Source organism: Nelusetta ayraudi, unplaced genomic scaffold (assembly GCF_046127955.1).
Source record: "Nelusetta ayraudi isolate G7.1 ecotype Tasmania unplaced genomic scaffold, CSIRO-AGI_Nayr_v1 ptg000063l, whole genome shotgun sequence".
Lineage (NCBI taxonomy): Eukaryota > Metazoa > Chordata > Actinopteri > Tetraodontiformes > Monacanthidae > Nelusetta > Nelusetta ayraudi.
In genome coordinates, this window is record NW_027466113.1 from 2,347,194 (window position 1) to 2,368,586 (window position 21,393).

The 21,393-nt window shown below is 42.9% G+C and overlaps 1 protein-coding gene across 9 annotated transcripts in view; it reads left to right on the top strand.

Moving 5' to 3' along the window:
- The window catches only part of adgrb1a (adhesion G protein-coupled receptor B1a), a 126,400-nt gene that overhangs the window by 53,958 nt on the left and 51,049 nt on the right, over positions 1-21,393 (top strand). For 6 of the 9 annotated variants that reach the window (XM_076040783.1, XM_076040779.1, XM_076040778.1 and 3 more), the window contains exons 3-13: positions 9,901-10,059; positions 11,685-11,789; positions 13,114-13,281; positions 13,732-13,896; positions 14,395-14,559; positions 15,832-15,996; positions 16,384-16,485; positions 16,637-16,743; positions 17,111-17,305; positions 17,846-17,914; positions 19,384-19,492. In XM_076040783.1, coding sequence (XP_075896898.1) covers positions 9,901-10,059; positions 11,685-11,789; positions 13,114-13,281; positions 13,732-13,896; positions 14,395-14,559; positions 15,832-15,996; positions 16,384-16,485; positions 16,637-16,743; positions 17,111-17,305; positions 17,846-17,914; positions 19,384-19,492 — 1,509 coding nt within the window. The remainder of the gene's footprint in view (positions 1-9,900; positions 10,060-11,684; positions 11,790-13,113; positions 13,282-13,731; positions 13,897-14,394; positions 14,560-15,831; positions 15,997-16,383; positions 16,486-16,636; positions 16,744-17,110; positions 17,306-17,845; positions 17,915-19,383; positions 19,493-21,393) is intronic. The other 3 variants (XM_076040777.1, XM_076040784.1, XM_076040782.1) reach the window with 2 other exon arrangements.

The following is a 21,393-nucleotide window of genomic DNA, read 5'->3' on the forward strand; positions in this document are numbered from 1 at the left end:
CCCATTGTATTTCTGCCGAGGAGGACGTGTGCCTCGAGTGAAAAGGTTAGACGAGTATTTTGTTGTTGTCAGAGCCCAGCCGCGTTTAAAGACGCGCAACAGCGGCGCTGTGACAAAGAGCGCCTTGCCTGTTTTGATGCTCTGCAACGCTCGCGGTTTTCGGGAAAAGAGGAAGTGCTGGAAGTGCAGTGACGTACGACGGCCCTTTGTGGAAACAAATGCATTTTGGAGGAAAAAAAAATCACAATCAGATTCTGTTCAGAGTTTGTTTGGAGGTGTTTTATGTATCAACGATAAATGTGGGGTCAAAGAAATGATGTCTGCAAGAGGGGGCGTATAGATTGCAAATTGGTTTATTATAATTAATAACAGTTTAACAATGTATCAATTCCAATTTACTGAAATTTAAATATGACACCAACCACCAATGGACCTATTGTACTGTACAGTTAGAGCAGTGCTTCTTTTACTTAATTTAGCCAAAATACTAATAGAGACACTGTTGTTCTCTTGTTGTTGCTGATCATTATCTGCCTGCAAGACCATTCAATCTTTAACTCTCTCTGTCATTAATATCTTTAATTTGTCATTGTATTCCTCTTGCTTTTTATTCAATTGTCTGCTATCTTTTTGCTATTTCATGCACTGTGTTCATACCAATGTTATCACGTCACAATGTTGGAGCTGCTCAAAGCAATTTCCCTCCGTGGAACTAATACGGTCGTCGGCGTCCATATCTGCCGATCATTTCTGTCAACATGTTGTGTTTGGTTTCGGCATTTGTCTGTTTTTGCCTCCTTTTTTTTTTTTTTTTTGTCGCTCACCCTGGTTGGAACGTCAGAGCTGATTATCAAAAGCAGAGCTCGTCCCATCGGGTGATGGTGACCTTTGATAAATCGGACTCAGCCGCGGCAAAAAAAAGAAAAAAAGAAAAATTGATTCAGAAAAGCGCTTTTCAACTCATGTCTGTCTGCCTCCGTCCATCAAAGGGCCTTGGCCGCGCTGCGAGAAATGTAGCCCCGTCCTTGGTTTGTGTACCGCACCTCACCCACAATGACCTGCGAGGCTCTTCCTCCTCGGCACCACCGCCCGCCAACTCTCCATCCGTCCATCCAGCCATCCCTCATTCTGTCTCCCCTGTCTCTGAGTCACGGTGCAGCCGCCATCATCCCACACTGTGTGGGGAGACGAGGGCTTGTGATGCGCCAGAGTGTTACAAAGCGTGGGAGAGCGAACCGCATTGCTCAGAGATCGCGCCGCGCGCAGCCCTTGCAGATGCTTGTATGTGGATCCAAGAGGCTTATAGGTTAGCGCTCCCCGGACGCCTCTGACTATATTTCATATAGCGCGGTTTGCCATATGGGTTTTAAATGAAGCAGTTAAATGCCCTCCTCCGAAGTAACTCGGAAAAAAGAGAGACGGAGGGGCGGAAGGAGGGAAAAAAAAAAAACAACGGCGCATTTGTCATCTTCCGAGTGAATGAAGGAGCTGTGGAGGACTGAGGACACGCTGGAGCGCAGCGGGGGCGATTTTCAGGCTTAATAGCCGTGTAGGAGGGTGGGAGGAGGGGGCGAGGGGGAGGGGAATCCACTCAAGTTGGTGGAGGAAATGCACACAGAGGCCCCGGCCGTTCCCATAGGAACAATTGAGCCCGCTGCCCAGTGTATTGGCGGCACACTGGACGGAGGATGCCCAGTAAACAATATCTAACTAAAGTGAAAGTACCTCTCCGCGGCTGTGGAAATCAGCACAGGCACAGAAAAACACACACAACAGAGGAACAAGGTTGAATTCGAATGGCCCGCAAGCCAAACGTAATGTTTGCTGCCTCATACTTTCTTACTTTAGTTGGCCAATTCTTGGTTGTTGTTGTTATTTTTTGTTTCGTTTGCCTTCCACAGCTGGGCTTGTTGTCCGTTCCCTTGGCCTCCCTGTCACAAACTCGTCCGTTTTGCGCTAGCTAGGCTAGCTCGAGGAGCGAAGAACCGATTTTACATCGCAGTCGCTTCCGCCAGAGGTGGATGTGAATTGAGGGAGACAGAAAAATAAAGAGAGTATGAAGTCCTGCGTCTGTGTGCTGTCAGTCAGGCTGGAGGAAAAGTGAGCAAAGCAGCTGATCCCTGCGGTGAGAGACCTTATGAACCCTTTCTTATCGCTCCCTCCAAGAAGAGCATCTATCCTTGGGATTAAAATGTCGGGTTGGCAAAGAAAAGGCCCAAGTGATACGGACATGCCCCATGTAGGCATGCAGGCAGCCCTTTTTTCGCCTTTTCGAGACGGCTTCGTTGTAGAATATAAGCATTTGTTCTTCACACCTGGTAAACAGCATTGCACAGAATCCACAAATGTGGGGAATACATGAAGTGGGATTTTTCTTAAAGTGCGGGACCCTCGCTGTTGCTTCGGGTGGAGGTTGTTGTTGTCATTGATTTCACTGGGGTTTATTTCAAATACACCATTTTCATGACATAAATAAATAAATGAATAAAATGTTCTGCCACGTAAGACAGGTTGCTTTTATATTAAAGCGCCAAACTCACATTTCTTTAAAAAAAAAAAAAAAAATAGGCATAAAAAATGGTCATAAAAGTATGATCCACCTACCACCACCTCGTGGTCAGATCAGTTTCCAACTTTCCCAAAGATAATGGAGTCATTATTTCTCCTCTGTTTTCATGCCTACTGCTGAATGGAAATGTAGGCATAGATCCATCCAGAGAGGCCTGATGTTCTTCAAGTACCTGTGTTGCTTGAGGAGGTTAAGACCTCCCTAATTTTGTGCAGGTCTTGCAAGCCAGGAAACACCTTTAAAGGTCCAGTGTGTAATATGTGGCTTGATGTATGATTTTCATGTTGCTCAAAGTTTAAAATACTGCAATTAAATATATTAATAAAAGTGTAGAATTGCAATACCATAAAAGTAATTTGGTTTTTGCTCCCAGTTAGCTGCCATCTTGCACCGCCATATTTGTAAGGAAGCCTGGTGTGGACAATCCAACTGCCTGACAGCTGGTTTTGTATTTAAGGTGAACGCTCGTGTCCGTAACGAAGAAGAAGGTTGAGGAGGTATCCAGGTTTGGGTGTGAAAGCCACTGTAGTCTACTGGCAAGCTTGGGAGAGGGAGGGTGAGAGGGTGAGCGCTGCAATCTAAAATTGCAAGCACGTGATACCACTGTTTCCTCTTTGATGTGTCAAAATACTACACACCTATCGTTTAATACAGATTTTATTTTTTTTTTGTTATATAACTAATTCACTGTAAGTCATCTGGCTGAGTTATCATTAGTGATGAATTTTCCCACAAAACTACGTGCCACTTTTAATGTGGAAAACGTATTGAAATGATGTACACATATCTGGTCAGTCAGGCTTGTATTTCACATAGACATTGGGCCGCGCCTCCTTCAGTGAGCTACAATAGCAATCTCTCTTTTTCCTCTTTCTTTACGTTGTTGTTTTGAACAAGACATCGTTTAAAAGTGGACCACATTTCATAGGAATGGCTCAAAGGAACACAATTGTTTGTCGGATTTGTTTTCTGCACTCACCTTTGCTCAGGTTTGGTGTCCGACGTCTGGTCCCGCACCAGGGCTCAGCGAGCTAACGCCGTACTGAAGTGTATTTCACATTAAATTGCTAATTGTCTGCTGGAGTGTAACTATGTGTCTATTGATGTCCGGCGTTCCGAGTCACGAAAGCAGTTTTTCATTGGAAGCCACAGTGATTTGTTTTGCACTTAAGACAATTGATAAAAACACGGCCATTACTGGTGTGAGTGGAGCCAGGCAGGCAGGCAGGGATGGCTCGCTTTATGTGTGTTTCACAGGTGTTGATATTCCGTGCGTGCCACCGTGCGCTGATATTATCGGAACGTGTCTGACCACAGGGGTGTTTTTCCCCCGTGAGGAACGAGAACACTGCGAATAACCTGCCGTTGAAGGCTGCCTCGTTCCTCCTGAAAGAACTGTAAACCTGCCTCCGAGATTTTTTTTTTTTTTCAGCCTGCATTGAAGAGATTTAGTCTCCTGGGGTTCTCCAGACGCTTTTTCACAAGCATTTTGTTCCTTTCTCACGAAAAAAAAAGAAGAAGAAGAAGAAGAAGAAGAAATACAGGCGGTAAAGAGGTTAGAAGTCGTCCCTGTCTTATTTTATGTTGGGAAGGTCTCCACTTTGTGTCACGCTGGCCGCAGATTGGGTTTGAATCATGCACGTTGTATTTTGTTGAAGGCTGATCCTGGAAGTCATTGTTGAAAATAAAAAAAATAAATAAAAAAAATGTTGAGAGCAGCAAGTTAATAATTTGACTGGGCGGTTGAGGGAAGGCAATAAAGCGGGACAAACAAGTAATAACCAGTGGTGCTCACATCCAGGTAGGAGGTAGAGTCACTATTAGGTTCTGGAAGCACAGACACGGCAACCTCACTGTCTGCTTACAGGCAGCAAGGTCCCAGTTCTTCAACCTTTGCAATTACTTTTGCGACCAAAAGGCTGCAAAAAACCATGACGATAACAACAACGACTAAATGTGAAATTGAGTCTCATTCCCATTTCTGCAACTGTGAAAATGTGAATGAAGCATAGCTGTGGTTTCTTGTAGCCTTTGCATCCACTTATCAGTTTATTTTCCCTATGTTGTTTTATTGCTCTAAGAGACCAATTAAAGCCTCGCTTTTTTTTTTCCCTCACGCTTTAAATATATTGTGCTTTAACATACATCAGCGTCATTCTGCAAATAAAACCACGCATTTGCCACCGGTTTCTCTTTCTTTGCTTCGTTTTTTTTGTTTTTTTTGTTGTTCAAACTAAGGCAGACGTGGTCAAGCTTAAAGGACGACGCGAGCTGGCCCCGATGCGCCACCAGCAGCCTGGTTAATCTCGTTTCTGACCTGACAACATAGCTGATTGGGCGCTGGTGCTCTGTGTCGGGTTCAGCTGCAGGTTAAGCTTTCTGCTCCAGAGGAAGCGAGTGATCGATGTTCCTCTGTTGTGTAGGAGTGCCCCCTTTTTTGACTGATTTATAAGTGAAAAGGGGCCATCAGGATCAGTTGGGTAAAGCTAGAAAAATAAAAAAATATTTTCCCAAACAATACAAAGACATGGCATCAATCAATCAATTTAGTTTCCATAAAATCAGACAAACTTTTAAAAGTTCAAACAAATTTTAAAAAATAAATAAAAGTGCCAGTGCTGTGTTTCTATTCAGTTGCATCACAGGTTTAAACAAGCAGTGATTATTCTTGCAGGTCAGCAGCAAAAAAAGAAAAAAGCATCAGTCACGTTTCGATGAATAATCATTCTGTCTGGGTTTTAACCATTTTGCTGCTAAACCCATTTCCAAACATTTTGCGTATTCAAGGAATTTCATCCTTTTTGGATTTTTTTTCATCATAGTCTTCAGAATGCACACCGAAAGCCTTTTGTCGAAACTTTAAGCTGCGTTAATTGTTCCGGCAATTCAAGTTGTCTTCAGTGCGTCATAACGCAGCTACAAAACAGCCAAACGGCTGAATAAGCAGAATAATAAAAGAAGCAACCTTCACAAAAGCGCACTGTGGATTTGGGACATTCTGTTCGACGTGGCACAAGCCACTAGTTTCACCCCTTTTTCTCATTTTCTCCTCACTTCTTATCTGCCCCAAACATTTTTCTTCACCCATTCTGTTCCCGTCTCTCTTCATCCCCCACCCCCCACACCCCCACATCCCACCACCACCACCACCACCTACCACCCCCGCTCTCTCTCTCTCTCTCTCTCTTTTCACCGCCTGTTATCTCTACAGTGCAGTTGACTGCTTCTGTCCTCTGGGTGTCAGCACTCGCCTTATCCTTCATTCAGCCATTCAGCCTCCGTGTGAGCCAATCGCCCCGTTTCTGCCTGCATTTCATGTTTGCGCGAACGCCTTCCTTTTTTTTTTTTTTTTTGACTGAATTCGTTATAGACTTACCCCCACCCCCTCCCCCCCACTCCCTCACCCTTTCCTTTCAGCCGCCTCGCTCGTCGCTACAATAGTGGACTTCTCTACGTGGACTTTTCAATCAATGAATCTGTCGTCACATCAGCGGCAGTGGGTGCACGTGTGTGTTCTTCTCAGTGTGGGGAGGTTTGTAGAGGGGGCGGGGGGGTGTGTAGGGGAAGGAGGGGGGGGGCTGCTGTTGATGATTTTATGGCTGTAGAAGGTAAAGCTGCAATATAGGGGAAGCCAGTCAACTTAATCTGGCCGTTAGCCAAGGTGACTTTCAGGAAGTTCGTCCCGTTCGCGCAAAACAAGAGATGGACGAAGATTGCGCCGCGCGACACGTGCGCGTGCACCGAGTCAACTGCAAAGCGTTGCAATGCAGACACAGACTGGTGAAGGACTGTGTGTGTGTGTGTGTTTTAAAGAAAGCTCAAGGTCGGTGCAAGGATTCGGGAGTTGCTGATGAGGGGAGGATGAGTTAACTGAGGGCCGGACTGAGGTGACTTACTGCGGCCGTTCTCACAAAAGACAGTGTGTGAATTATTAAGAACATACTATCAGTGCCCTTGCATTGTGAAAAGGACAATGCGCCATTACTTGTCTCCAATATTTCTTCCGCCTTCTAGGTTGTCGAGATTTGGACAGGGAAATGAAATATAAATTCAGCGTCTTCTCATTGTCTTTTCCCCCAAAGAATGAGTCTCATGTGAAGTTTTTCCCAGCATTACCGTCTATTGTTTCCCCTTAAGCTGAAGAATTGTTATATTATTATTAGTAGTAGTAGTGTTATTACTTTTTTAGACTAAACCAAATAATGATTCAGCAGAGGAACTGAAGGTTATTCTGCCTCATCGGACACAATGCCTGTTTCAAAAACACTGTTGCTTCAGAGGTGAAAGGCTTCCCAATGACGATTTAAAAAAGAAAATTCACAAGGTTAATAAAAAAAAAAAAAAAGTGCTACAGTACAGCTGTGAACACAAAGGCCAACAGGTTGAAGTGCTGAAATAAAAAATAAAAAATCGAGTGAGTGAGTCTTTTTTTTAAGTTTAATTTTACATACAGTTCTCCCTTTGAATAGATGCATTACAATTGTTTATGAACAAGCTCATTAAAAGCAGTAGCCTCACATTATATTGGAGGTATTGTTATAGCTGATGATGGATTTCTTTGTGGTGCAAATGAAACTTAAGATCTTAGGAAACAATTCTGGGTGTTGCTTTATTCGTCAGTATTGTGTTATATTTTAAAAAGAGAAAAGGTTAAGAAAACTAGATTAGATATGCGGATGGGTGTGAACAAAAACAGAAGCAGCTACTGGCACTACAGTGAAGGATTGTCTCTACATTCACAGGACGTGGAGGCGGGTCAGTCTGCAGTGAATCGCAAATCAACCCAGACACTGGCAGAGCCAACGGTCCCTTTTGTTACTCCAATCAATACAAGCTAGTTTTTTTTTTTTAACAGGGGACCTTTGATGATGCACCACAAGGAGTGTTTCACAGTTTCATGAGATGTATTTTATGTCAGTTTAAGAAAGAAAAAAAATCAATTTTCAACTGTTGAGAAAGACATGTGGCCCTTCCAAAACATCTTGGAATCTTGAAAGTAATCTGACTACAGTACATCAGAGTGACTGTAAACCATTGAGAGTGAAATCGCGGACAAGATACAACCATTAGAGATGTGGATCTGCTGATACGGGACGAATATGAAGAATATTTTTTGAAAAAAAAGATTTAAAAAATGTGTTCCTTTCTTGCAACAAAAATAAAGTGTGAGGTGTGAGAGTGTGTAAGCACTGATGAAATAGAAGGCTCTAATGTCTGAAGCCAAGATTTAGCTTAATAGCTTAATATTACACAAGCGATTAGATATAGCACACAAAGGCTTTTAAGTAAAATAAAAATCGCTGCATGGCACAAATGAAGATATTAACAAATGTACAAGCAGTTGGAATTTTCCATATAGGGAATCAATCAATGAATTATAGATGACTTTTCAATTGAGTCCTGTGTCGTGTCTGCACTGATAGTTAAGTCACCATTGTGATGTTTCAATGATCGTCGCGTGGTGGCTCCAATGGACGAGCTTGTGCAGTGACTGATTGCCGTCTCGGAGACATGAGCAAATCCAATTCTGCAGCCACAAGTAAAGTCCGGCACCACACTCGCTCGATTTGCTGACAACAAACAGATATTGACTGTGATCAGTGGTGCCTGCCATTTCCATTTATGGAGGGAGAGGAAATCGTTGCTTGGATTTCCTCACTGGAAACTCTTTTGGAATCTATAAGCTTTGAGTCACCGCACTGACATGGCGAGATCACTCCCGGCTGTCGGGGGAAGAGGGAGCGAGTCACGTGACTGAATGAAGACCCGTCCCCTTTGGGTGTCTCCAGACCCTCAGCCCAAAGGGAACTGGCTCGCGAGTAATTAGAAATAAGTGTCGGGATGTTGGCCAACTTCACGTCCTACTCAAGCAGATTAATACATATTTGTTGTTGCCCGTGGGGACTAGAAGGCATCTGTCGGTTGCATTAAACATTCATGAACATCCAGGATACATAGGGAGAGAACCATCCTGGCACTTTTTTTTTTTTTTTTTTTTTCCTTAACGGACTGCATCAAATCAGTATGGCCGAACTGGGAATTTAACAGTGACAGTGCTATTCTTCACCCCTCTGTTTCAAAGGTAGAATGAGGTCCCCCCCTGATGCCCCCGCCTTTGCCGTATACGCTCCATATTTGTTATCAGCGCGTCGCAGCACGTTGAACTCGCTTTACCTTCCTGCGGGTCTCATCCGCACAGTAAATCCACCGTAATCAGTCCTCTCATGTGCTTCTATGATGCAGGCGAATCCTTTCGCAGGTGCACTGCAGCGTTGTTTAACGACCAGTCTTTGGGCGTCGGGACATGATGGATTGCAGCTGCGGTTCTTATCTGTATTGTCAAGTGTGGCCCTCTATGTCTGATTGGTTATTGGGGGGGGGAGGCGGAAAAAAAAAAAGAAAAGAAAGGAAACGCAAGAGACGCACAGGTGTTTTATATTGAAGCATATTAAGTAGATGTTTACTGACAGGCGACGTTGGAGGCCGCACGGGTTCAGACAAATAATTTCTCAAGGCTGGGAAAAATAAGGTATTCACAGTATTGTGCGTGTTTTGCACGTGCGGTTTACTGCTTGTGTTGCAACTACAGGATGTTCAGCGGCAGCTGTGAGTCATAACCGATACAGTCAATACATATCAACATATCATATCAACACTTATTTTTCCGTCAATACAATGCAGATAACTTGTAAATAGCCCAACTGTCCATAAGATTTTTTTCCTTTCTGCCCTATAAATATTTTATTTTATTTCTTTATATCCTTTTAGTTAATAGATTTTCATTGTCTTTGCACTATATTGCTACTGTAATCATGTAAAGTTCCCCAATGTGGTGCTAATAAAGGCATTCTGTGATATTCTATTACATTCTGTATCAGAAGTGTTACAGACATAAAACACTGTTTTAAAACTTTTTTGTGACGATGATTATAGTCTCTTGTGTTTGTATTAAAAATCTCCTTTACATAAAAAAAAATGCATCTACTGGAGTAAATTGACTTCTTCAATTTACTCTTTTCCACTAGTCAGTGGCTGTCCCTGTAGTCCAAGATGGCATATACATTTTATGTTTCCTATAACTATAACTCTTCTCTTTCTATTTTCCCATTCAAAATAATTTTCTTTTTTTTTTTTGCTGCTGGCTTTCGTTTGAACGATGACACACACTGCCGGTGCTTGGTTTTCCATTGCCACTGCTACATTTGCTGCATATCTGTGTGCTTTTCGGCTATGCGTGAGGATTATACTGAACCCGAGGACACAACTCCACATGGGTTTAACAGTTAATGCCAAGTTTTGTGTTGTGTTGTGTGTGTGTGTGTGTGTTTTAGGTGGCTGGAGCATTTGGGGCCAGTGGGCACAGTGTAGCAGCGACTGTGGAGGTGGAATACAAACACGGACTCGGACCTGTCAGTCCCCCCCTGAGGAGTCGTACCTGTGTGAAGGGGTGGTGGAGGAGGGGAGGCCCTGCAACTCGCAGGCCTGCAGGGGTGAGATCCTCATCACACCACGCGTGCCCGTCCTGATCTACTCTGCATCCTCCGCAGCTCTGAGCAGGAGCACTTAACTCTCTATGGTTTTATATGGGCTTGTGCAAAAAGTGTATTTACGGCCACTAATTACACGCTTCCTTTCATCCTGTTTATGTGTCTGCGGCTGTGTGAGTGTGTGTGGTGTGTGCGCGCGTGTGTGTACGTGTGTTTGTTTGTTACTACCACCCTCTCTCCGAGTTTCTGCTTTGACCAAAGGAGTGCATGTTGGAACGGGGACTTTGATCGATGAAAAATACCAATAACATGGTCAAATGTCCTCAGGAACATGAGGATAAAAAAACGAAAGAAAAAATAAAACTACAACAACAACACGCGAAAGCCATTGTGCAAATGTTCCAGTGAAGTTTGAACTTTTTAAAAAGCACATTTTCCTTATCAAAGAACAGGTTTTTTTTTTTTTATCGTGTCCTTACTTATGAAAGGTGTTTTGGATTTTTCATTTAAATGCCAGTCGACAAGGAGCAACAAGGATTTCCAAACAGCGTACAATGAAGGGCTTTTACAATAGAAAAGGCCGACACTAAAATAAAAAAAATTAGGAAAACACGAAAGATGAAATTATCAGGCCACTAAAACTACAACCATCCAGGTGGTACTTAATTCTCATCAAGGTAGTGCACATTCGAGGTGAACAGTGCAGGAATAACACTAACTGGACAGTGCAAGATTTATCCGTTCTTTTATGAATCACTTATGTAGCTGTCAGGTAGTGACTAGCTGCGTTTCCATAACAGTTTTTCGCAAAATAAAAGCAATATTTCTAAAAAATTCTACAAAGTACAAATGCCATTTGCAGTTTTTTCCGTTGAACGGTGTGAAGCGCATAAACCGTAATTCTCGTAAATTCTTGTTCGGCGAGAATTATGAGAATTCTCTCGGGACATAAGTCTTGTAAAATGTCGCCCAACGATATTTACGCGAATTACGTTTGCTTTTGTTTGTTTATGTGTGCTGTCAAGAATGGCTGTTACATTTTTATCTTTATTTACGTGTAACTAATATCCTGTGTCCTCCTCCGTCCAAACTTAACGCGCCATTTTCACTTGAAGTGAACTGGTCATGTGACCACCTACGTCACATCCAGTGACGTGTAAGTGCGAAAAAAAAGTGTTTCCATGACACTTTTGCGATAAACCTTTATATCGATACATAAAAATAACCTCATGAGAGCGTAAAAACCTTTTAGCAATATTTGAGAGGTTTTCCGAAATTTACGTGTTTCCATTCCCTGTTTTTTTATTGCAATATTTTGGTTTTCCGTAATTCTAGGGGTAATGGAAACGCAGCTATTTTTGTCGATGTCCCGTCGGACCATCAGATCATTGGATTTGATAAGCATTCTTTCTCAACAGCTGAAAATTAGCACTGCACACGTTTACAGCACATCACCATCAACACATACCGCACAACACAAAGTCCCAAGTTTGGCTGATGCTGCTTTGGGTGACCAATCACGTCACGGTTGTGTCCCAGTTATAGACCATTCATTGAAGCCTTTGGTTGCTAACACCAGACCCCCCCCCCCCTCCTCCTTCCTCCGGCCTTGCCTCACCCCCCTTTAGGCAAAGGTCGCCACCTCTCTCGCAGCCAATCGCTTCGCTCGGTGGACAACCGCAAGCGCGATGAAGTAGACAAGCCCCGCAGTGGACAGCAGAGCTCTCAGACAGGTAAGACAACGGGACGCAGAGGGAGCCCATGCATCAGTCACTGTGGCAGCTTGGGTGCTCACCACACTTGTACAGAACACAACACAGACAACCACAAAGAACAGAGCCGTGCTCGTTGACACCGTGCGCATCTATCAAAATCTCCAGAAAAAGCGGTGCCGTGTCCATCGTGGACTAATTCCAACATGAACCCTGACTGAGCATAGCAAGAATGTATTCTGTGTGAGGTGACTGCAGGACACTGTGCCCTGTCTCGAAAATCTGACCCAACGGAGTTCTCCCTCTTTTGTTAAAGTGATACTTCACCTACAAATCAGAAGTAGTGAGCACAATGTCTTTAGGTTGAAGCTATACTTAAAGTAATTGGGATGTGTGTGTCAAATTTCAAGAAAAACTATTTGACGCGATTACGAATTGAGGATAGTTAGTCTTTGCATAGTAGATAGAAACACCAACCTTCTCAGTATTGAAAAATATGAATTTCAGCCCAATTTCAGTCAAATGCCAAAGTGAAATTTTGTAAATAAAAATGACTGAAATGTCCTGAACTGTAGCTCAGGGCTGGCAAATGTTCTTTTTAAGGTTAATCATTGTAACCTATGAGGAGGTGAAGGTTAGTTGATACCAAAGAAAAAGTTTGGGGTGAAGTAATACTTTAATCAGCTATTCAGTTTCCCTTATCTTGTTCAGTTCACTTCTCCACGCTTCCCCTGCTGTGACTGCCTTCTGTCCCCCTCTGGGTGAGCCGACCCATCGAATTGCCCGTTGTGGCTATTGTGAAGGCGACTGCCATATCCTCGGCCAGTGGCATTCACTTCCCCTGACTTGGAAGTCAATGCAAAGGATATGACATCAGAGCCCTGCAGATGAAGAAGGACAAGCAGAACAGACGCTGGAGCTCATTTCAAGGGGAGGCCTCCTTCAAGTGACATAGGATGACAACATGTCGGCTGAACTGCCAATGTGTCAAGTGAGAGTGCTTTTTGGCTTTGCAAGTCTTAGCAAGGGATGGTTTGGAATACCAACCTTGAGTAATGGACATCTGCCATGTCTGTAGAAGAAACTCATGTTTGAGGGGGGGAAAGAATTGGACGAGGTACTTAACAGATATTTGTACCTTTGAAGGAGGTCGCCCCTTGGATGTGCCACAGCCAGACTACCCTTTCTCAGACCACAACCCTCCCTCTTTTGGCCACGAAAGGCTTCATCCTGCATGGTAATTAGTTAAGACCTTTTCCTTCCCTTCTCTTCCTTTGTCTCCCTCTATCCTTCCACTTTTCTTTTTTTTTGTTTTCCTGCTTTCGAACCCACCCTACTTCCTCAGTAGACTCAGCTTCAGGTGAGGAGTGGTCAGCGTGGAGTGTGTGTTCTGCCACGTGTGGGGAGGGCTGGCAGAGTCGCACTCGTTTCTGTGTCTCCTCCTCCTACAGCACCCAATGTAGTGGGCCATTGCGAGAGCAGAGACCTTGCAACAACTCTGCCATTTGTCCAGGTAAGCCCCCCCCCCCAAAAAAAAAAAACCTCCAACCCACCCTCCCCCCCAAAAAAGCTGCCTTCCTGCACTCAGCCAAGCCCTCTTTCTTTTGGACCCTGCCCTGACCCAAGCAAGACTGACCAAACAATCCCCCCTGGCCCAATCCCCCTTACCTCTGGCACTTTCATAAGCCACGATTTCTACCCTTTCAGAAGCACCTTTGCCTGCATTTTTGAAAGTCCCTGCTATATTGAACATATGGAATGGTGTTCCCCAGCTCTACTAAACGCTGTCAGCCAGGGAGACTCCGCTGCTCTGCAGCAATTCTATTCCATGATAATGGTTTCAATTTACGCTTTTCCAGTGAAGCTGAACAACAATGGATTCAACACAAGTTGATGTTGTCTGAACGATGCTGTGTGTTGCCCGTGTTCACAAATCCTACTACCCAAGCTGCTCTGATTACAGTGCACGGCGCTTGGGATGAATGGTCACCGTGGAGTTTGTGTTCGTCAACCTGTGGCAGAGGTTTCAGGTCCCGGACGCGGACCTGTACCCCACCACAGTTTGGAGGGGATCCCTGCGAGGGTCCAGAGAAACAGACAAAATTCTGCAACATAGCCGTTTGTCCAGGTACAGTGCATGCAGTATTGTAGGGAATCATTCATGGTAAAGACTGTTCGGAGTTCCTCCGTCATACTCTGTTGTATGTAAAAAGCTTGCTGGCTTAACAGTTGACCAAGATCCAAAAGGTTGACAGAAACAAGGCCTGAACCATGTTTGCTGGGTGAATGCAGCACATTTAGTAAATACACTGTTTACTTTGTTTTGTTTAGTGTTTTGTTCTCACCTAAAATGAACAGGATGTTTGTAGAGTATTAAAAGTGAGTGATTAACTCTAACAAACAAAAAGAAAGAAAGAGAAGTATAACACATTCCAAGACATATACAAAACAGACCACAGACTCATTCACAAGTGTTTCAAAAGCAGGCGACGATGAAAATTATTTCCTCGAGAGATGTAATTGGTATTGTATAATCGTTCAGCCAACAATGCACGGCAAACACAAACATGTATTTTTATCCTATTCCTTTATCTTATCTATTTTTGGTGACTGTGCGCTTCCTCAGTGGATGGCGTGTGGAACGAGTGGTCCAGCTGGAGTTCCTGTTCCGCCTCCTGCTCCAATGGGACCACGCAAAGAACCAGAGAGTGTAACGGCCCCTCTTACGGAGGCTCGGAATGCAGAGGAGAGTGGCTAGAGACTGTCGACTGCTTCCTCGGAGATTGCCCAGGTGATGAAGAGATAAATAAAAACATTCCGTGTTTGACAGACCTTCTACGGTGTTCCTCCTCGGCAGGTTCTAACATGGATAAACTGACACTTGAGACACAGAAAGACATACTTTAGAAAATAGATTTATTTTGATTTAATGAGCAATTAATATCACCTTCAGAAAATGTATTTGTTTCCCTAAATGCAAACATTTCACGAAAGCTACGTTCACGAACGACCCGCAAAGATAACACCGAGTCTGTAGCAGCTCGTGATTCTGGCTGTAGACGCAAGGTTGCACTGACAGTTATGATCTCCTGGATTCTACTTTGTCTTCTCAGAGCTTTACTTTTCAATTCTCTAGATTCTCTTGACCTTTCTCTTGTGTTCTTTACCCTTTTCGAGGGATCATACTACATTCCAACTTCCAGAGTATTTTCTGTTGTTACTGGCGAGTAAAAAAGGAGGCTCCGTCACAAAGCTTGTCATTAGAGCAAATTTATTCTTCTTCTTCTTTTTTTTTTTGCTCTCTAAATGTTGCACTTACTTTGAAGTTGTACTTATTTTTAGATATTGGGATTTTGAAAAAGGTGGTCATGCAAATGTGTGAGAAGTGACCAAAAAGTTTTTCATTATGCTTTTTAAAGTTTTTAAAAATTCTAATTTGAATGTTGTTGCTTTTTAATTGCTACATTTTTTTTTTTCAATTTCCTGTGGTTTGCTGCATTACAGGGATCCAGGAAACAGCCAGCCATCTTTGTTTGTCGTAATAACGTAGTATTTATACTAGTGAAGTAGTAATGAAAAGTCAAACAGAAGGGTGGATTAAACACATTTTAGAAATCAATACACAATGTATCTTTCTGAGGTACATGTACTGTACATTTATGACTGGCTAGTGACTTTTGAATGTATCCATGCACCGATAAAAATATCTGGCAGCTTACAGTCAGCTGTAATTCCATGCACATTATTTCACTTGAGTGAGTTACTATAATTTTAGAAAAGGGGGGGGGGAAATGTGCAAGCGTTGAAAGGTTGGTTTAAGTGAATACATATTTTTCTCCCTTCCAGCCCGCTTCAGGCATTCATTTAGACGGTCATAAATTAATTATGTATTGCATTAAGTAGTTATCTCTGCTCTCAAAGTTAATTTTAGCGCTCTCTGTATAAAGTGAATTATTTTGAAAAAAAGACAGATTTTTGTGTTTTCTTCTGTAGAAATGTACTCTATCTAATGAACAGAACGTGATCTCAGACTAACAGATCACATCTTGTACTCTGTGTTCAGTGAATGGCAGGTGGCAGCCATGGTCTCCGTGGTCGGGCTGTTCCAAAACGTGCGGTGGTGGGAGTCAGCAGAGGAACAGAATTTGTCTTGGGCCTTTTTCCGGAGGGCAACCGTGTCCTGGAGACCGAGAGGAGGTGCGGGGCTGCAGTGAGAAGAGATGCCCAGGTCAGTGGAAGGGAACTAATTGAACGGGATCCGTCTTTTTCAAGATTCAAGAACTTAGTTTGTCCCATGCTCGCAGGATGCGCAGTGAAATGCAAAAGTGGCAACAGCAAAAAAACAACATTGGCAAAATAGAAGGAGCAGCAGGAATTTTTTAAGAATAATCAAGAATAACATTATATACACTACACAACTTTTTTTTTTTTTCAAACACAATACAAAAGAAGCACACCGTTCACAAAGGCACTTATTTTGAAAAATGTTTAGAGTGTGCGAACAACTGGAAGAGTGACTAAAAGTGTGTACAGCGGTTCCGTCTTTTTATTTGTTTTTCTTTCCTTCATCTGAAGGGAAAGCGGGTACATGCACTGAAGTCTTATTTGCCCGCAGAGCCTCACGAGATATGCAGGGAGGACAACTTCTCCAATGTTGTGTGGAAGATGACCCCAGCGGGGGACATGGCGGCCGTACGCTGTCCTCCCAATGCTATGGGTAAAGCCGAGATCAAAGCAATTTAGGAGACTGTAGGTGGTTGAGTGGAGGCATTCTTTGATGGCACCGATCCCGCGTCTGTGTGTGTGTGTGTGTGTGTGTGTGTGTGTGTGTGTGTGTGTGTGTGTGTGTCTTGTGCAATGACTCACAGGTGTCATCCTCCGTCGCTGCACCCTGGATGAGGAAGGCAATGCCTACTGGGAGAATCCCACTTACATGAAGTGCATCTCCAATGACTATCGCAGTATACAGACTTTGGTGAGAGTTGGCGTGATTCATACGGGGTTGTGAGGGCGGTCGGGTGGGGGTCTGTTTTCTCTTTTGTGCCAGTAGATTTGATGGAAAATGCACTGTTTTGAAGGCACCTCTAAACTTGTGTATTCTCCATTCACCTGACCTGTACAGTGCCTGCATCAAAGTTAATCCAATTAACCATAAAGACCATCAAGCGAGTTGTCCCCTCCTAAATGTTGGAGTTGGTATGAATGGTAGATAGATAGATAGATAGATAGATGTTTTTTGTTTTGTTTTTACGATGCTAACGTGAACAACAAGATGGCAATAGCACGGCGGCAATGCTGTTGAGATACATAGCATGAAACCTAACAGAAGCTACTTCCTGCAGACACGGGAGCACTTGTCCAAAGCCCAGCGCGGCCTCGTGGGAGACGGCATTTCCGAGGTGATGACCAAGCTGAAGGAGACGTCCAGCGACGGGACCAGCTACAGCGGTGATCTGCTGGCCATCGTGGACGTACTGAAGAACATGACCGAGATCTTCAGGAGGTCATACTACAGCCCCAGCAGCACGGACATGAGGGTGATTCACTTCCTTGAGTATTTTTTCTTTATTTTTTCTTTAAGTGTTCTGTTGTTTATTGCTCTGGAAAAGCAATAAACGAAAAGGTCCTGGTCTTTATGTTTCCCTTCACCCCAATAAAATGTTGGAATTTATTCATGTAGTTATGCAACTTTCAATATTACAAATGTATAATGTGAGAATTACAGCAGTATATTTTGTGGGAGAACAGTAGTCATATAATATAAAAGAAAAATTCAAACATTATTATTCATTTCATCCTACAGAGCAATGTACCAACTTACTTTTAGTTTTGACATAAAATGCAGTTTTCAGCAATATACAGTCTTTCTTATATGGTTTGGATGATGATGGTATATAAAAAATGAGTAATGATGTGGACTTTAGCTTTTTTTTTGTTAAAGTATGAGAAATCTGCAGCATTACACAGTGTTGTATTTCCAATACTAGTCAAGAAGGACTAAACATAAAATCTTACTGTTTTCTTACCTTATCTTTTTGTTTTTTACCTTACCCTAAAACTTTCTCTCATTTTTCCAGAGCTTTGTGCAGTCAGTCAGCAATCTGTTGATGGAGGAGAACAGAGAGAGATGGGAAGAAGCGCAACTGGTAAAAAAAATAATCACCTTTCCACTATGAACGAGGATTCACACTGTCACCCCCGCCTGTAATTGCATCTTTTCAGCGTTATAATAACGGCCCTAAATCGGTGGGAATTGATGAGTTGGACTCTGCAACAAAGACCCAGGTGGACGCACACAACCCACCTGCGTGTTTTCTCGCTGGCAGAGGTGTAAGGAGGGGCGAGAGGAGACGGGTGCGCGAACAGAAATAGCTTTTGCGATGAGTAACTCGGCCAACGTCAGCACCCACTCATCCATCTGCTGCACTCCTCCACTCGTGCCTCCCCGTCTTTGCTTCTGTCCAGCCGTCCGTCCCCTCCACAGATGTGTCACCATCCTGGCAACAGAATTACGCCAAGCGAGTCTGTTCATGCTTATGAGAGTTGTTTTTCCAGCATTGCCAGCATGGCATCCAAAGGCTCCCATTATTTGTTTGTTTTTGTCGTTGCTGGTCACTGTAATTTGGACCAATTATTTACGTACTCACACACATATACACATGACTTTGCTGGTTACTTGAAGACATCAAAAGAACTGCAATAGGAGTATTTGCTGTAATTATGACAAATAGTGGTGCTTCTTAATTTAGAGAGGTGAAGACGCCTTCTGAATAAAAGATGAAAGATCTTCAAGCAACCAAGACCAAAACCCAGGTGCCTGGACTATAATCCCCTGACTGACCAAGAATTTAGACAGAAACAATGAGTAGACCGTTTTTCTCAAGGGTAATAACTCTCTGCTCTGCTCAGCACGAGCCAGGCTCTAGTCCAGCAGTTTTCAAAGTGGGGGGTGTAGAAAATTGTAGGGATGATGACACAAAAAAAAGGCAAATTAAAAGAATAAGTATAATTGAATTGGATTATCTTTTAATTATTGTTATCAAATATGATGTGATTATTTTATATGACGTGATTATTTTTTTTAATCATTATTGTTATCTAGACTAATATGTCTTGTCTGCCAGTCAAAAACACGGTTCCTGGCATTGTGGGGGTGATTTGCTCTTAAAGCTGGCCTAGCGAGTACAAAGTGGACAACAGGTTTGTTACAAAAAGACAGAAAGAACAAACAAAGAGCCCAGTGGGAGACACTGTTGCAAAAAAAAGAAAGAAAAAAAAAAGAATTGGCCATACAGAAAAATGGCCATGATTATCAACATGCACTGTTATTCTACATATGTATATATATACATATATATATATATATATATATATATATATACATATATATATATACATATATATATATATATACATATATAGATATATATTTATATATTCTGCGAAGCACATTAATGTTTGTATGATGAAATATCAAGGCCCAACCAAAGGGCTGGTGATCTTCAACAGCCCTTTTGTGTGTCAAGTGTTTCCACAGCCGCTTCCAATAGCCAGCCTCAATGCATCCGTAATGCTTTTTTTCCCCCCTCCTTCGTCTCTGTCTGTTCTCTCCTAGCTGGGGCCGAACATCAAAGAGCTCTTCCGACTGGTGGAAGACTTTGTAGATGTCATTGGCCTGAGGATGAAAGAGTTTCAAGACATGTATGAAGCCACCGATAACCTAGGTCAGCCCCGTGTCCGTCCAGGAGACGTCCGCCGCTGTCTGTGACCATCAAAACAAACACTCTTATCGCAGCTTTTCTCCTTTTGACGTTTATCTGCCGAGCTACGATGGACGGCGGCACATAAAAAGGAAGGGCGATACAATGGGGGGGAGTCGACATTTTGCTCTTTAATTTCAGATTTTGCACTGTGCCGTCAGACACTTGCAGACTTAACTTTTTCCTTCAGATGACTTTGGTCCTTGTTAAGCGATGTTAGTTATGCTTAATGTACATTTGTAAAATCACTGGTGGTAGCTGCTTCGCTAATGTGAAGCGAGGTGTTGCAAGTCGGGTTCTTATGGCCGAAGCTTCTAATATCAGTTATCAGTCAAGCTCGTGTAGAACCCACAGGTTCTCCTCTAGCATATATAGATGCACAAAACACAAAGATTAGATTTTATTCTTATTTTTTTTCTTCCATTCTGCTACGCTCACAGCGATATCGATGTCTTTGATTGATCAGGAAAAAAAAACCTCAGCTCAAATTGGACTTTCCAATAAATGAACGTGTTCAAGGGTTTGTTGATCACAAAGCAAGGCACGACAGTGATGTTTTGCCTTCCAACAAGGTGGACACAAACCTGCTTCCTCCTTGTGTCAATTACAGGCCAAACCTAGAAAAAAGCACCAAGCTAAATATGCTAATGGCGTATGATGTGCTGCAGTGACTCCTAAAGGAAAAAGACAACACCAAAAGAAGGCGTTATTGTATAGACCCGTATTTCAATTCCCTCAGTTTCACATCCCCATTGAACAATATCAGGTCAACAAAATCACGATAAATTATAGTCTTGCATGGACAGCAGCTCTTAATGCTGAAGCCTCATGGGATCCCGAGTCCACCTTCCCAGGTAGCCGCCGCCTGCTCGCATCGCCCGGAGACTTTAAACGCTCCATCTATTATCTTCTTGTAGTCACTACTAAAGGAAGCGCCGCTCTCGCCGACCTCCCGAGAAAACACCCGGCAGAGTTAGTCTGGTCAAAGGGCAGCGTGTGGGAACGCAGGCCAGATTGGAGGTCCTGTTTGTAGCGTCGCCTCTTTGCGGTCGGCAGCCGAGAAAACCGCCCACACCGGCGTTGCTCCTCCCCCGAGGCAGCCGTCCTCCTCCCGCGGCTCGACGACGCGTAAGATAGGCCAAACAAAGGTGCACGCGCTACATAAAAGTGTCCTCTTTTTTCTCCACTTGAAAATTGCCTGCGCTTTCATTTAATTTAGATTTTGTAATTGAATAAAACAGTGCTGACTGACCTCACTGGTTTTAATTGGAAAAACTACTCCTAGTCCTCACGACAGAAACATTACGCGCAATGTTCTAAAATTCAGCACCTCCTACATCTTTTTTTTTTCCCCCCTGGCAATTTATTTTAGTCATCTGTGCAGTGCAATTTAAAATACAGAGAGTAGATTCTGACTAAACAATAAACATAATGGAAAAAAAAATCTGATCTGAGTCAATTTTTCGTGTAGCGTTTCAGTTGTATCAACCCCGAACCGACCAGTGTAAGGTAACGTGTAGAAAGAATTGGGCTTGACATTCTTCGCAACGTACACTCCCATCAATTTTGAAACATTGCAAATATCATTCCAAGTATTTGTTGTAAAATTCCCCTAAATAATAGCATAATCAAAATGAAGAATATATATATATATATATATATATATATATATATATATATATATATACATATATATATATATATATATGTATAATACATGGGGAAAAGGAAGAACATTTCTCCTGATACAATGAAGCTTTTTGTGGTTACCATAGCATGGTTGGTTAGCATCAGAAAAATTGAGCAGCTGCTGTTGTATTGGCGAAATTCTCCGCGCGCAGAAGTCACTGGTGCAAAACTGATTC